We start from the raw sequence: 16,920 nt of genomic DNA on the forward strand, positions 1-16,920 counted from the left end.
AACAATATTTTTTCATTGAAAATTCGTCTTTTTTTGGTAGAAATTAATCTTCTTTGTTAAAAATTTATTTTTTGAAAAAAATCAACTATTTCAATTAAAGATCCATAATTTTACTTGAAAATTCATCACTTTATTTTAAAATGTAACGATTTTTTGTTGAATATTATTATTTTTTTTTAAATATTTCTTTTCTAACTATAAATGTAAATATTTCAATTGAATATCCTATCATTTTAGACGCAAATTTATCTCTCTCAATCCACATTAATTTTTTAACTGTAACTTTAACTACTCAATTTATGGTTGACAATACTTCTATTTTTTTTAGTTGAAAATTCTTGTTTTTTTTTGTGGAACTTAATCTCCTAGTGGAAAATTCAAAGAAATAGTTGACTTTTCCACTAAAAAATACGATTTTTCAACCAAATAGTGGAATTTTTAACGGAGAAAATTAATTTTCAACTAAAATGATGAATTTTTTACCAGAATAATTGAATTTTCAACTTAAATGAAGAACCTTCAATTGAAATAGTTAAATTTTAAACAAAAAAGGTGAAATTTAAACCGAAAAGATAAAATTTCAACCTACAAGATTAATTACTATCAAAAAAGATGAATTTTCAACTAGTGAAGATAAATTGTGAAAAAAAAAGAATAGTAATATTTTTAGTTTAAAAAATTAAGGTTCAACCAAAAAGATCAATTTTCAACTAAAATTATACATTTTTAACTAAAATAATTAAATTTTCAACGAAAAAGATGAATTTCCAAATAAGAAGATTAGTTTCTACCAAAAAATGCGAATTTTCAACTAAAAAAGATATTTTTTTAAACAATCTGATAAATTTTCAACAAAATATATGAATTTTCAACTAAAAAAAGATAAATTGCCAACAAATATTTGTAAATTTTTTTTGGTAAAAATGGAACTGTAGGGTTGAAAATTAATTTTTGATAGTTAAATTTTTGAAGAAAGTGATGCATTTTTACTAAAATTATGAATCTTCAACTGGAATAGTTCAATTTTGCAGGAAGATGAATTTTCAACTGAAATTATGAGTCTTTACCTACAATAATTGAATTTTCAACGAAAAAGGTGAATTTTCAATACAGAAAATTTATTTTTAATAAAAAGACGAATTTTTAACCAATAAAAAATTTTAAGACAAAAATTAAATGAGTTAAAAGCAATTAATACCTCACGAAAAAATTAATTTTTAACTGAAATTATAAAATGTTTAACTGGAATAGTTACGTTTTCAGTTTAAAAAAATAAAATAAAATTCAACAAAATATTTAAAGTTTTAACTGGAACAGTTACATCTTTGGTGAAAAAAATTCATTTTCAGCCCAAGAAAAAACAATTTTTCAACCAAATTGCTCATTTTACAACCAAGGAGATAAATTTTCAATTAAAATAATGAATTTTCCACAAACAAAATTAATTTTTAACAAAAGAGTATGAATTTCAAACCAAGTAATCAAATTTTCATTCCAAAACAGATGAATTCTGAACGAAAAATGCAGTAATTGTTATTTCAACAAAAAAAAAAATTGTAATCTTTAGTCAAAATCAGTTGAATTAAAACAAAAAAGGTTACAAAATAATTCAAGTTTTAGCTGAGAGAGATTTTTCAGTCAAGATCGAAAAAATTGCAAACAAACTGTTGAATTTTCAAGGGACAAGAATGAATTTTCCACAAAATACATGGATTTTAAATCAGATACTTGAATTTTATACTAAAAACTATCAATTTCCAGTCAAAAATAGACTAGTTAAATTTTTAGATAAAAAAAAAAATTATTTCCAACAAAAAAAATACGTTTGCAAATAAAGAATCATTTTTATTCAATTTTCTATTGTAATTTTAAAAAAAATTCAGCACGCTCTGGAAAAAATTGCGTGACTTAAAAAAAAAAAAATTCGCTAACATTTCGAGGTTTTCCCGGGTATATAAAAATTCCCTGACAATTCTAGGCAAGGAAAGGATAATATTTAATATTTATGTAATTAAAAAAATTAATTATTTATAAATTTTGTACTTACTTTATGGATATTCGTCACTTTTAATACTTGAGTAACTTGTCCCGCAGGGGGAATAACAGTACCGGAAGGTGATAACATTTGCAACTGGAATGTCTGTAAAATAATCAAGTATTTAGAAACGCCCTAAATTATAATTAAATATAAAATTTTTTATAAAAATTTATATAAAAATCTATACAAAAATTTATATTTAAACTAACCTTGGGAACGGCAGCTTGAAATAGAAATTCAGTCAAAGGGGTCGATCCCAAATTTTGCGCCGACATGTTAATCATTAGCAAATCTGCATTATCTGTCGACCGTTCCAACTTAAAAGTAATTTTGAGTCCCGCTTTATCGAATACAACCATACTTTGGACTTCTAGAAGAAGAAAAAAAACCAGAAATTTTCAAAAATATATTCAAAATAGTATCATTAAAATTTTCAAGGATTAAAAATAAACTTATTAAAAATTTTATTCTTAAAATAATATTTAGATTATTTTAAAAATTTTCATTTACAATAAAAAAGAAAATCCAATTATTTTTGGTTGAAATGTCTACTAAATATAAAATCTTTGGTTAAAAATTCGTCTTTTTTGGTTCAAAATTTTATTATTCAGGTTAAAATTGAGTTATTTTGTTGAAAATGTAACAATTTTGTTTTAAAAAAAAAACAATATTTCTTGATTGAAAATTCAACTGTTTTGTTAAAAATTCGTCTTTTATGCTTGGAAATTCAACAATTTCCTGGTAATTTTCTTTTTTCCTTGACTAAAAACATTTTAAATTGAAAATTGACTACTTTGTAGAAATTTAATATTTTTTAAATTAAAAATTAATCTGTTTAGGTTCAACGTTTATTTTTTTTAATTCAAAAATTCACATTTTCAAGTTTTTCTGTTAAAAATGTAATTATTTGGTTAAAAATTAATGTTTTAGAACAGGATTGGAGTATTTTTTCATGAAAATTCGTCTTTGTTGATTTAAAAAAAAAAATTAAAAATAATTTTTTTAACTGAAAATTTAATTACTTTCTCGAAAATTCACCTGTTTTATGGAAAATTCGCAATTTAGGCTTAAAAATTCCACAATTTGTTATAAAATTCAACCATCTGGTACGAAATTAAACTATTTCGTAGAAAATTGTGATTTCTTATTAAAAATTAATTATCCCCAATCACAAAAATATTAAATTATCGGTTAAAAACTCATCTTTTTGTTCTAAAAATTATAGTATTTAATTACAACTTTTTAGAAAATTAATCTTTTTGAATGAAAATTCATATTTCTTAGTAGAAAATTGCACTATTATGTTAACAAAATTATTTATTTAGTTGAAAATTTATATATTTCGTTAAAAATGCATCTTTTTTGGTAAAAAATAAATTTTATGTTTAAAAATTAATCTCTTTTAATTGAAGATTCAACTATTTTGTTAAAATTTTGTTTTTATTGATTAAATTAAACTATTTTTTGTTTTAAATGAAAACTATTTTTCTGCTGAAATATCAAATGTTACATTTTTCGTTGAAAGTTCATCTTTTAAGGTTGAAAATTCAAATTGTTTTCTTAAAATTTATTTTTTTGATTGAACATTCATCATTTTAGTTGAAATTTTGTTGTTTTTTGCAGTTAAAATATTAATTCTTTTAACTGAAAATGTTGAAAAATCATATTCTGGGGTTGAAAATTCTTCTTTTCTGATAGAAAATTAATCTTCTTAGTTGAAAATTCAACTATTTAGTAGAAAATTAATCTATTATAGTTAGGGATTGAAGTATTTTGTTGAGAATTTGTTTTTGCTTCTTAATTCCAACTATTTTTTATTTTATATAAAAATATTTTTCTGTTGAAATATCAACGTATACATTTTTCGTTAAAATTTCATTTTTTTAGGTTGAAAATTAAAATCTTTGGTTAAAATTTAAACAACTTTATTAAAAGCTGATTAAAAAAATTTAATTTAGTTGAAAAAATTCGCTACTTTTTGTTAAAAATTATTTCTATCTATTAATTCTATAAATTGTTTTGTAGGAAATTCATGTTTGATAATTTTTTTTTTTAATAGAAAATTAATTCTCTTAAATAAAAATTCAACTACATACTCCATTTTTTGTTAAAAATTCCTCTTTTTTGGTCGAAAATTCAAGTCTGGTTAAAAAATTATTGCATTTTATCGAAACTTGCATATTATATTTTTATTTTTATTTTTAAAATTCAAATTCTCGGGTTGAAAATTCAACTTTTTAAAAGAAATTCCTCTTTTTGACTTGAAAATTCCACAATTTGTTATAAAATTCAACCATCTGGTACAAATATAAAGTAGGTATTTTGTAGAAAATGGTGCTTTTCTATTGAAAATTAATTCTCCTTAATCAAAATATAAGTACTAAATTTTCGATTCAAAAGGGATCTTTTTTAGTTTCAAAATTAAAGTATTTAGTAAAAAATTTTTAGAAATGAACAAAATATAAACTCTAAATCTAGCAAATAAAAATTGTATTTACACCACATCCATTCTTTAAACTATTTAGTTGAAAACTTATGTAATTTATTGAAAATTCATATTTTTTAGTCGAAAAATCCACTATTTTGTTACAAGTTTATTTATTTTGTTGAAAATTCAATTATTTGGTGAAAAATTCATCTTTTTTTGGTAAAAAATAAACTTCATATTTAAAAATTAATCTGTTTTAATTGAGGATTTTTTGGTTAAAAATTAAACTACTTTGATAAAAATTCAACTGATTGGTTGAAAATTAACTTTTCTATTAATAATTCATACTCTTAAGTTAAAAATTCCAAAATTTGGTAGAAATGATATGTACGTTACTTTTGTTTTTCTTGGTAGAAAATCTATTTTTTTTTTTTTTGTTAAAAATGAAACTGTAGGGTGGAAAATTAATTTCTTTGAGTTGAGAATTATTTAGAAATAAAATATTTTTTTTTTCGTACAAACTGCAACTGTTTTATAGAAAATACATTTTCTTCTTTGTTGAAAATTATTTTTTTAAATTAAAATTGAACCATTCTATTTTTATTTTTATTGATTTGAAATTCAGATTTTCGGATTGAAAATTCCACAATTTGGCATTAAATTCGACTATTTGGCACAAAATAATTTAAAAAAAAAGTATTTTATTGAAAATTTGTCTTCTCTGGTAGAAAATTCATCTTTTTTGGTGAACAATGAATTTTTTCGGTTAAAAATACAACTACTTGGTAGAAAATCAATCTGTTTAAGTTAAGGATTCAAGTATTTAGTTGGAATTTTTTTCTAATTTTTTGGTCAAATCCAACTATTTTTTATGTTTTAAATTAAAATCTTTTTCTTTTGAAATAGGAACTATTATATTTTTCTATGAAATTTGAACTTACTATTCAAAATTTACTTCATTGTTGAAAATTCAACTGTTTTGTGGAAAATTCTGTTTGATAGATACATTTTTTTTAATTGAAAATAATACTCCATTTTTGGTTCAAAATTCAACTTTTCTGGTAGAAAATTCAACTGTTTGTTTAAAAATTCATGTATTCTATCAAAAATTTGTCTTTTCTAGTATAAAATATAAAACTATTTCGTAGAAAATCATTTTTTTGTTGTTAAAAATTTGTCATTTTCAATCATATTCAAATATTTTTTATTTGGCATTTAAACTTTTGTTTTAATAATTCATTTTCAATAATATTTAAATATTTTTTATTTGAGATTTAAAGTTTTGTTTTAATAATTCATTTTCTTTTTTGTTGAAAACTTACCTATAGGTAATTATTAAAACAAAAGTTTAAATGTCAAATAAAAAATATTTAAATATTATTGAAAAAGACAAATTTTTGATAGAATACATAAACAGTTAAAACAAACAAAATAAAATAAACAATTGAAACAAACAAAAAATATAATATATTCTATTTTTTGTTTCTATGTTTGTTTGTTTGAAAATTCAAACCTTTCATAGAAAATTCATCTTTTTGGCTTGAAAACTCCACAATTTGGTATAAAATTCAACTATTAGGTATAAAATTTAATTGTTATGAAGAAAATTTGACTGTTCGGTTTGAAAATTACACTATGATTGAAAATGTATTTTTTTTACTCATATTTGCGGGCTGAAAATGAAACTGTTTTGTAGAAAATTCGTCTTTTTGTATTGAAAATTTAAGTTTTAGGTTTTAAAATTACACTATGATTGAAAATTAACTTTTTTTTGTTGAAAACCTCTATTTTCAGGTTTAAAATTAAACTGTTTTGTACAAGAATCGTCTTGTTCGCTTGACAATTCAACTTTTTGGTTTGAAAATTCTATTTTTTGGTTTTAAAATTCAACTATTTGATTAAAAAGTAACTTTCTTCCTAGATATTCAATTGCTTTGTAGAAAATTCGTATTTTTGGTTTGAAAATTTAACTATTAGAATGAAAATTCATATTTCTGGGTTCAAAATTGAACTATTTGGTTGAAAATGAACTTAGTTATTAAAAATTCAATTGTTTTTGTTGAAAATTCGTAAATCTGATTTGAAAATGAGTCTATTTTATTTTAAATTTCAGATTTTTTAATTAAAAATGCAATTGCTTGAAAATTAATCTTTTTTGGTTAAGGATTTAACTATTTTTTTCAAAATTCAACTTTTTATTAAACTATAAAATCTTTTTTCTTGGAAATACAATTATTAGATTTTTCGTTGAGAGTTCAACTGTTTTTTTTTTTTAGAAAATTGAAAGTACCTTTTTTCTTAAAAATTCCTATCTGTTTGGGTTGAACATTTAATTACATTGCTAGAAATTCGTCTTTTTTATATGAAAATTCCAGTTCATTATTGCAAAATTGAACTATTTGATTGAAAATGAACATTTCATTTAATATTCAATTGTTTGTAGAAAATTCGTGTAGATTGAAAACTTTTTTTTGTAGAAAATTCGTCTTTTTGATTTGAAAATTCCAGTTTTTGGTTTAAAAATTCAACTATTTGATTGAAAATTAACTTTTTAGTTTGAAATTTAATCGTTTTGTTAAAAATTTGCCTTTTTTGTTTTAAAATTGATCTCTTTTGGTAGAAATTTCATCTTTTTTACATAATAATGTTACTGCTTGTTTAAAAAATAATCTTTTTCGGTTGAGGATTTGATTAATTTGATTAAAATTCAACCTTTTCTTCCAAATTGAAATCTTCTTTGCTTGAAATATGAACTATTTCATTTGTCTTAACTTGTTTGTGAAAAGTTTAAAATTTCTATTGAAAAATTCATCTTTTTTGTTGGAAATCCAAATATTTGTTTAAAAATTTAATTTGTTGTTGAAAATTCGTCCTTTTGGATTGGAAATTAAACTATTTGGTTGAAAATGAAGTTTTTTTTTTTGAAAATTTATTTATTCTGTAAAAAAATCGTTTTTTTAGTTATAAAATATATCTATTTTATTATAAATTAAATCTTTTTTCGTTAAAAATGCAACTGTTTGATGGAAAATTAATCTTTTTGGGTTGAGGATTTGACCTGAAATATTACATTCTTTTTACAACCATTTTTTTTTTTAATTCAACTTTTTATAGAAAATTCAAATGTTTTGTTTGAAATGAACTTTTTGAATGGAAATTCAAATATTTTCTTGAAATTTTTTGTTTTTTATTTTAAAATTAATTTTTGTTACTAAAAATTTAACGATTCCATTTTTTGTTTAAAATTAAACTGTTTTTAATTAAACATCAAAAAATTCATTGGTTAAATCAACTATTATAATTTTGTTTGATATGGCAAATCAAAATTTGAACAAAAAAGTTAATTTTTAAACAAATAGTTTAATTTTTTTTAAAGAAAGTATTAATTTCCAACCAGCTACGTTTTTAATAAAAATAGAATAAATATTTTCCAAAAAGATATATTTTCAACCCAGAATATTAATTTTTTCCCAAAAAAGATAAACTTTCAACAAAATAATTACATTTACAACAAAAGACATGGATTTTTAACGAAATTTTGGAATTTTCAACTAAAAAACATTTTTCAGTCACAAAAAAAAAGTTTCAGGCAAATTACAATTTGAAGGGAAAAATTATTGACGATTAATATTTTTAATGAAAACTTACCTACTCTATTTTTATTTTATTTTTCGAAAAAGTACAATCCTCTCGTTCAAAATTCAATTCTTATAGAAAATTCATTTTTTATGCTTGAAAATTTAATAATTTAGTAGAAAATTCTGTCTGGTTGATAGATTTTTTTAAAATTGAAAATTAATTCTCTTAAAAGAAACTTTAACTACTCCATTTTTGGTTCAAAATTCATCATTTCTGGTAGAAAATTCAACTGTTAGTTTAAAAATTCATGTATTTTATTAAAAATTCGTCTTTTCTAGTATAAAATTTAACTATTTTGCAGAAAATAATATTTTTTTTGCTGAAAATGAAACTGTAGGGTTGAAAATTATTTTTAAAAAATTATTATTTAAAAAATTATTTATTTTTAGTTTTTATTTGACATTAAAACTTTTTTTTTAATTCATTTTTTAAACAAAAACTGAACTATTCTATTTTTTTGCTTCAATTCAATATTCAATTCAATTTTGATATTTTTCAGTTAAATAATTGTACTATTCCGTCAAAAATGTTTAGAAACGAAAAAAAATATAAACTAAGAATTAATAAAAGAAAATTTGGATTAACATTAAATCCATTGTTTAAACTAAATAGTTGAAAATTTATGCAATTTGTTCAAAATGCATTTTTCTCCTAGAAAATTCCACTTTTCTTTTTAAAATTAATGTCTTTTATTGAAAATTAATCCTTTGTGGTAAAAAAAAAGCAACATTTTGGTTAAAAATATATGTATTTTGTTAAAAATTCAACTATTTGGAAGAAAATAACTTTTTCTTTTTATTGCAATTTAAATTTTTTGTGATACATTCAAATGTTTTTGTTTTTTTTTTTTATTTAAAATTAAAACCTTTCTGTATTTAAATATCAATAATTACATTTCTTGGGTGAAGTTAGTATTGTCAAGTAAAAAAAATTCATCATTTTGTTTTGGAAATTTAACAAACTGGATAAAAACTGCAACTATTTTGTCGAAAATGTAACTATTCCATTTTTTTTCTTAGAAAATTGATCTGTTTCTAGTTTAAAAATTAAACTCTTTGATTGAAAATTTTTGTTATTTATTGAGAATTAATCTTTTGTTGCTGAAAAATTAATTTTCTTAGTTGAAAATTCCAATTTTTGTATGGAAAATTCAACTATTTTTATAATAAATTAGAATAAAATAAATGAGAAAACGAACCATTTTGTGTTGGCGAGGTGGCAGAATTAAGTAAACCATCGACGAGAAAATTCGAGGTATTAGTCGGACTGAATAGTTGTGACGGTGACTGTTGCGTCAGTGAAGGGGCTGAGGCGAGAGCTGGTGAACTCAAATCCAACCCTCCCAAGAGGTCCAAAAGGTCATTGCTGTTCGTCGCAGAGGGTGTACTTGCCGAAAGCGATGCAGCCGACACACTCGGCAATGACGAATTTAAATCAGTTGTGCCAAGCAGATCCAAAAGTGCATTCTGCAAAAATAAATAAATATAAAACCAAATTAATTAATCAATTTAAAGAATTTACAACCCCAAAAAAATCCATTTTCTACCAAAATAATCAAATTTTCGACTAAAAAAGGCGATTTTTTTTCAACAAAATAAGAGGGTTGTTACAAGAGTAATATTTTTATAAAAAAAAAGTATTCTGTAATCATAACCATATTACTTTTTTTTATTACTTTAAGAACAATTATAGTATGGAATTCTTAATTTTTTTAAATTGTGGACAGTTAGCTCGTAATTTTTTTGTAAATTAATAATAAATTAAAATTTGTGTATGCAAATTAATTCAAATTAAATTTGAAAATAATGGTAACCTAAAAAGACGGTGAACTTTCTATCGAAGTTGAAATAAAACTTTTAGATCGCAAGAACTAGTAAAATTGTCTATATTAAAATTTATGAAAATTTAATCAGTTCATGAATTGCTTCAACATATTCCAGTTCTTTTTGCTTTTCCCATTGAATCTTCTGTTTCTTTTCATTTAATTCTTACACTTTGTCTGATATTTGCGTTTTCCTCCAGTTTTATTTTCCAATTTTTAAATAAATAAATAAATAGAATTCGCTATAAAATACTAAATTATTAAGACTTTGGAATAGAGACAATTAAAAAATTTCCAGCCATTTTTTTCAAAATTTCATGATTTTTCCAGGTTTTCCAGTCATTTTTGTTTAATTCCATTTGTTTAATTATAAAACACTTTTTAAAAATCCCACAACTTTTCCAAGTCTTTCAGTTCTTGTAGCAAACCTGAATAAGTAAATTTTCAACTAAACAATATCAATTTTCTAACAAAAATGAAACAGCTTTCGAAGCAAAGATTTCTAAAGCAGATTTCTAATCAAAGAAATAAACTTTTATCCAAAATGATAAATCTCCAATAAAAAAAAATTTTTATTCAAGTAGATAAATTTTAACTAAAAAAGATAAATTACGAATAAAATAAAATAAATCTGCAACGAAATAGTCAAATTTTTAACCAAAAAGATCAACTGTACATAAAAAAAAATTCTACGAAAACTGAAAGTTACATTTTTGGTACAAAAATTTATTTTCAATACAGAAAACTATATAGATTAATTTTTAATAAAATACGTTAATTTTCAACCAAATATTTTATTTTCAAGGGAATTTTTTCACGAAAAAGGTTAATTTTTTACCAAAAAAGGGCAGTATTTCAAAAAAAGAATTGAATTTTCAACAAAGAAAGAGTTTTCAATAAAAAAATCTCATTCAAAATATTAAGTTGAACTTAAAACCAAAAAAAAGGATTTTTTACTAAATAATTGAATTTTCGACTAAAAAATACGAATTTTCAATAAAATAAGCGAATTTTGCAACTGAAAAAGATCAATTTTCTAAAAAAAATGAAAAAGCTACATTTTTAGTAAGAAAAATAATTTTCAAAAAAAAACAACGAATATTCAAGAAGATTCGTTCAATTTCTAACGAAAAAAATAAACTTTTAACTAAAATGATGCATCTCCAATAAAAAGAAAAACACTTTCAATCAAACAGATGAATTTTCAACTAAAAAAAATTTTGTAACAATAAATAGAATAGTTTAATTTTAAGTTAGAGAAATCAGTCGTTAACCAAGAAAAATAAACTTTCAGCGAAATAGTCCAATTTTTAACCAAATATTTTATTTTCAAGGGAATTTTTTCACCAAAAAGGTTAATTTTTTACGAAAAAAGGGCAGCATTTTAACAAAAGAATTGAAATCGTTTTACTCGTTTTAAAATAATTAAAATGTTTTGAAATCTCCTAAATTTGGTTGAAACCTTTTAAAACCGTTCAAAATCATTTAAATTTTTTATATCTGGTGTACTGCATATTTTTAAATCCTTTTGAATTCTTTGAAATATTTGTAAAATCTTTTTGAAATTTATTATAATCGTTGAAAATCAATGGAATATTCAAAATCTTAGTAAAATCTTTTGGAATTTCCTTTTCTGTTCGTTTGAAATCATCAAAATGTTTACAAATTTTTAAAAATAGTGAACTGTATCCTCCTTTAAATTTTTGAAATCTTCTCAAAAACTTGTAAATCGTTTAAAATATTCTTGAAATCTTTTAAAATCACTTACAATTCTTTGAAATCTTTTCAAATTTTTTGTATTCGTTGAAAATCATTAAAATATTGCAAATTTTTCTGAAATCTTTTGAAATCTTCTAATAAAATTTTGAAATCATTTTAAATCTTTTAAATTTTTTTAAATATTTGATATCTGGCGTGCTTTATTGAAATTCTTGTTAAAAATTTGTTAAATTCCCAAGAATTCTTTGAAATATTTTTGCAATATTTTTTATTCGTTTAAAATCATTCAAATATTTTAAATCGTTGTGTATCTTATGAAATCTTCCAAAAAATTTTTGAAATCATTTTAAATCTTTGAAATCTGATGTACTTCACCCTTGTTAAAATTCTCGTATTCTTTAAAAATCTTTATGAATTTTTTTAATGAAAATTTTGAGACTTTTGTGAAGTGTTTTTTATATCCACTAAAAATTCGAAATTGTTTAAAATTTTTTAAAAATTGGCAAATCTTAGGAATATAGTTTTAAAATCTCTAAAATCTTTGTTAAGTGTTCAAAATATTTGAAAAATTTCAAATCTTTATGATACCTTATGAAATCATCTACAAAAAATTGAAATAGTTTAAAATCTTTGTTTTATTTTTAAAACCATTTTTTGAAACCCTTCAAATTCTTTTGAAATCTTTTTTCAATCTTTTCAAATCTTTTGTATTCGTTTAAAATCATTAAAATATATTAAATCTTATGAAATCTTCCAACCAAATTTTCAAATTATTTCAAATCTTTGAAATGTTTAAAAAAAATTTTTATAAAAACAAACCTTTCGACGAAAAATGAGGCTTTAACAAATAAAGTAAAATTTTCAACCAAATAATTAAATTTTCAACCAAATAAGTTCATTTTCAGATTAAAAATTAAATGTCTATGAAAAAAATGACGAAAAAAATGGAATAGTCAATTTTTAGCAAAAAAAAATAAATTTCAAAACAACATACCAATTAGATTAATTTTTTACAAAATACATGAATTTTGAAACAATTATTTTAATTTTTAATAGAATTTTCAAACAAAAAGGTTAATTTTCTACAAAAAAGACAGATTTTCAACAAATTAGATAAATTTGTAACTAAGAAAGATAATTTTTTTAACAAATAATAGAACAGTTTAATTTTCACCAAAAAGATTTAAATGTCTATAAAAAAAATTCGGCCAGACGATTAATTTTTAACATAATACATGCAAAAATTTATTAGTAAGTCAAATTTTTGAACTTCAATGTAAAAATAACAATTGAATACATATTATTCTTTAAAAAATCAAGGAAGTTGAAAAAATATTTAGAAGTTTTGAAAAAATTCAAATTCAATTTAAAATTTGAAATTATTTGAAATTATTTAAACAAAGTGTCTACGTCTACCCACAAAATCCGGCTATTGGTAACAAATTTGAGATGTAAATAGCCCACGGCCTAATTTAAAACAAAATATAGATTTTGGCAGATTTTGAACAGAAAATTTAAAAGCTTTTTAAGAATTTTGAATGGCTTCAGAAGTTTAAAAAATATTTCCTATGAAGATTGAAAATGATTTTGATTTTGAAAGGATAATTTTGAGTGATTATTCAAAAAGATTGATAAAGATATACAAAATTATCCAAAATAAATGTGGAAGATTTTAAGGAAATATGTTCAATTTTGTAGAATTAAAAAAAAATTAGAAAAAATTGGATTCATTTTAAAGGATATTTAAATGTTCTGAAATAATTTCAAAAATAATAAAAAATTTGAAAAAAATGTAAACAACATGCAGATGTTTCAGGATATTTGAACCATTTAAAATATAAATTATTTAACTTTTAATTTAAGAAGTGTTTAGTTTATAAACAAAAAAAATGCAATCGGCTTAAAATTGCTTTAAATGATATAATTTTGAAAATTTTTAATTCATTGATTGATTCTTCAATTTAGACTTTAGAGCATTGAACGTATTAACGTGGATTTATATTTTTAGACCTGAATCTTTGAACTCTGCAATTTATAAAAGTTAAAAAATTTATTTTGCAGTTTAACTGCATTTAGTTAAAAATTGTACCTTCAGAGTTCGATTTTTTAAATTTCATTGACCATGAAAAATATTTTCGAACCGGGAAAACCCCGGGAAATAAATGACCAGGATTTTTTTCTTGGATTAAAACGGCCATCCTAAATCGCCTATTATTCGTCTTCTGCGCATAATCTGGATAAAAATTGTCGTTAAATATACTAATTAAATTTTATTTAAACTTAAATTCATTAATTTTATGCCAAAATTAATTTACATCTTTAAAATTGTACCTGCTCTTTCTATTTTCAGTTTTCGACACCAGGTGGCGAAATGGTAGACTACCATTTCCAATAGACTAAAAGAATCAAATTATTCTTCGCATTTCATTAAAATTACCGTTTTGAGAGCAAAAAAAAATTAACTGAGAAGAAATCAAATACTTATAGAATTATTCACAATATTAAAATCTGTTCTTTGCAATCTATGAAATATTTTAGGATAAAGAATTTTCTAGAATTTCGGATGAATTGGAACGATTTTACAGGACCTATAAGATTTTAAAATATTTCGCAGGATTTTATAAGGTTTCCGAGCATTTCAATTACTGAGGGATTTTTAAAGCTCTTAAGGCAATTATTAAATTTTCCATGATCTCAGGAAATCTAGAATGTCAAGGGATTTTATAATGATTTAGTGAATTTCAAGAATTTTCTTACGATAATTGATCACTTGTTGAAATGATAAAAGGATTTTAAATATTTCACGATATTTTTTCAAATACTTTGGAATTTTCAAGGGCTTTAAAAAATTTAAAAGGATTTCAAATTATTTTAAAATATTTGAAATATTTTAGGTTAATTTAAAAAATTACAAATTTTTATTTTTTAAAGAATTTGAAATATTTTAGGATATTTAAAAAGATTCCAAAGATTGTCCAAGATTTGAATATTTTAATCGATTCTAAAGAATTTTTCTTTAATTATTTTCAAATATTGTTTGCAATTCATGTGGAATTCCCCCTGAATTCTTATTAATTAATGCTAAATTCTTTACCTTACATTCTTACACACTTAAAAACCAAAATTTCATATTTTTCATTGTTTTCAATTCACTTCATTCCTTTTTAAATTCCATTTGGTTTATTATAATTTTCATCCACATCTTCTTATTTTCCTTAAATTCATTAATTTTTTTTAAAAAGTTTTCAATTAAATAAAATAGTCGAATTCATTTGAATTCTTTTGAAATGTTTTGTAGTCATTAGTCACTGTTTTGGTTAGAAATTAGTAGTTTTTCCAATATTGGATGAGATTTGAAAATACTTTTTGAAACTCAGCCTGAATTCTTTTAAATTTTTTGAAATCCCCTTGAATTTTTTAATTCACTTGAATTCTTCTTGTTTTACCTAATTCTACCTAATTCAGTGGATTTTTTCAATTCTTTAAAAACAATTTTTATTTCACTGTTCCCAAAGTCTTTTAAAATTACCTTAAAGTATCAGGCATTTCGTCAATTTTTTTTTCAATTCCCTTGAATTTTTTTAAGCTCTTTTCAAATTTCCTGAATTCAGTGACGCTTTGTCATATTTTTTAATTTTTTTCCAATCATTTTCATTTTTGAAAATTCAACTTGAATTTTTATAAATTTCATCAACTTCTTCTCATTTACCTTAAATTTCTCTAAATTCATTCAAATTTTACGGCAATCAATATAATTTGTTTGATTTTTTTTTTTAAATTAATTTGAATTATTTTTATGTGTAAAAGTAGGTTTTTATTACTTTATTTAGACTATTGGTTGAAAACTCGTTTTCTTTCGGTTTGAAATTAATTTTTTAACTAAAATTTAAATATTTTTGATTGAAATATCAACTACTACATTTTCGATTAAAAACTAATTTTTGTTTTTGATGGTTCATCATTTTAACTAAAAATTCATATATTTCGTGAGAAATGGAGCTGATTTGTTGAATATTTGTTTTTTTCCTTGGCTGAAATTTAATTTTTTGTACTGTCTATTTAATTATTACAGTTCAAACTTGAAGTATTTTTTTGAAAATTGTTTGTTTTTTTTCTTGAAAATTATTATTATTTTGTTTTCAACTGAAAATGTAACTATTCAATTTTCTATTGAAAATTTATCTTCGAGTTAAATATTTATCATTTTAGTAAAAAATTCATCTTTTTGGTTGAAAATTAATTTTTTTAGTTCTTTTTTTTTAGTTTTCAGTTCGAAATTCAATTATTTGGTTGAAAAACTGTATTTTTTAGTCAAAAATGTAACTAATTCTGCAAACATTCGTATATTTTGTTGAAAATCATTTTTTTTTTTGTAAAAAATTAATCTTCTTGTTTGAAAATTTATCTTTTTGGGTGAAAATTCAAGTATTCCAGTGAAATATTCATCATTTTATTTTAAAATTTATCATTTTAGTTGAAATTTCATCTTTTTAGTTGAGAATTCATCCTTTTGGTTCAAAATTTAACTTTCCACAAAATTCATAATTTTAGTTAACAATTCATGTGTTTGGTTGAGAATTAATTTTTTTTCAATGAAAATTTAAATATTCCTTTTTTGTCTGAACATTTACCTTTTTTAGTTTGAAATTCAACTGTTTGGTTGAAAAATGATCTTTTTTTAGTAAAAAATGTAACTAATTCTTTGAAAATTCAAATATTTTGTTGAAAATCCTTTTTTTGTTGGTAAAAAATTAATCTTCTTGTTTGAAAATTAATCTTTTTGGATGAAACTTCAAGTATTCCAGTGAAATATTCATCATTTTATTAAAAAATGTATCACAAAAAAATGTAACTAATTCTTTGAAAATTCAAATATTTTGTTGAAAATACTTTTTTTGTTGGTAAAAAATTAATCTTCTTGATTGAAAATTAATCTTTTTGGATGAAAATTCAAGTATTCCAGTAAAATATTCATCGTTTTATTTAAAAATTGATCATTTTAGTTAAAATTTCATCTTTTTAGTCGAAAATTCATCCTTTTGATTCAAAATTCAACTTTTCACAAAATTCATAATTTTAGTTAACAATTCAACTATTTGGTTGAAAAATTTTCTTTTTTATTAAAAAATGTAACTAATTTTTTGAAAATTCATATATTTTGTTGAAACCCCCTTTTTTTTGTTAGAAAATTAATCTTCTTGTTTGAAAATTGATCTTTTTGGGTAAAAATTCAAGTATTCCAGTGAAATATTCATCATTTTATTTAAAAATTTA

General features: G+C 21.5%; 1 protein-coding gene across 8 annotated transcripts in view; it reads right to left on the reverse strand.

Annotated features, from left to right (window-relative positions):
- LOC117178903 (AP-1 complex subunit gamma-1) overlaps window positions 1–16,920 on the reverse strand; it is a 93,038-nt gene that overhangs the window by 3,712 nt on the left and 72,406 nt on the right. For all 8 annotated transcript variants that reach the window (XM_033370435.1, XM_033370442.1, XM_033370438.1 and 5 more), the window contains 3 exons: window positions 9,304–9,571; window positions 2,248–2,408; window positions 2,048–2,140 (listed from right to left, as the gene is read on the reverse strand). In XM_033370435.1, coding sequence (XP_033226326.1) covers window positions 2,048–2,140; window positions 2,248–2,408; window positions 9,304–9,571 — 522 coding nt within the window. The remainder of the gene's footprint in view (window positions 1–2,047; window positions 2,141–2,247; window positions 2,409–9,303; window positions 9,572–16,920) is intronic.

This window comes from Belonocnema kinseyi, chromosome 8 (assembly GCF_010883055.1).
Source record: "Belonocnema kinseyi isolate 2016_QV_RU_SX_M_011 chromosome 8, B_treatae_v1, whole genome shotgun sequence".
Taxonomy (NCBI): Eukaryota; Metazoa; Arthropoda; class Insecta; order Hymenoptera; family Cynipidae; genus Belonocnema; species Belonocnema kinseyi.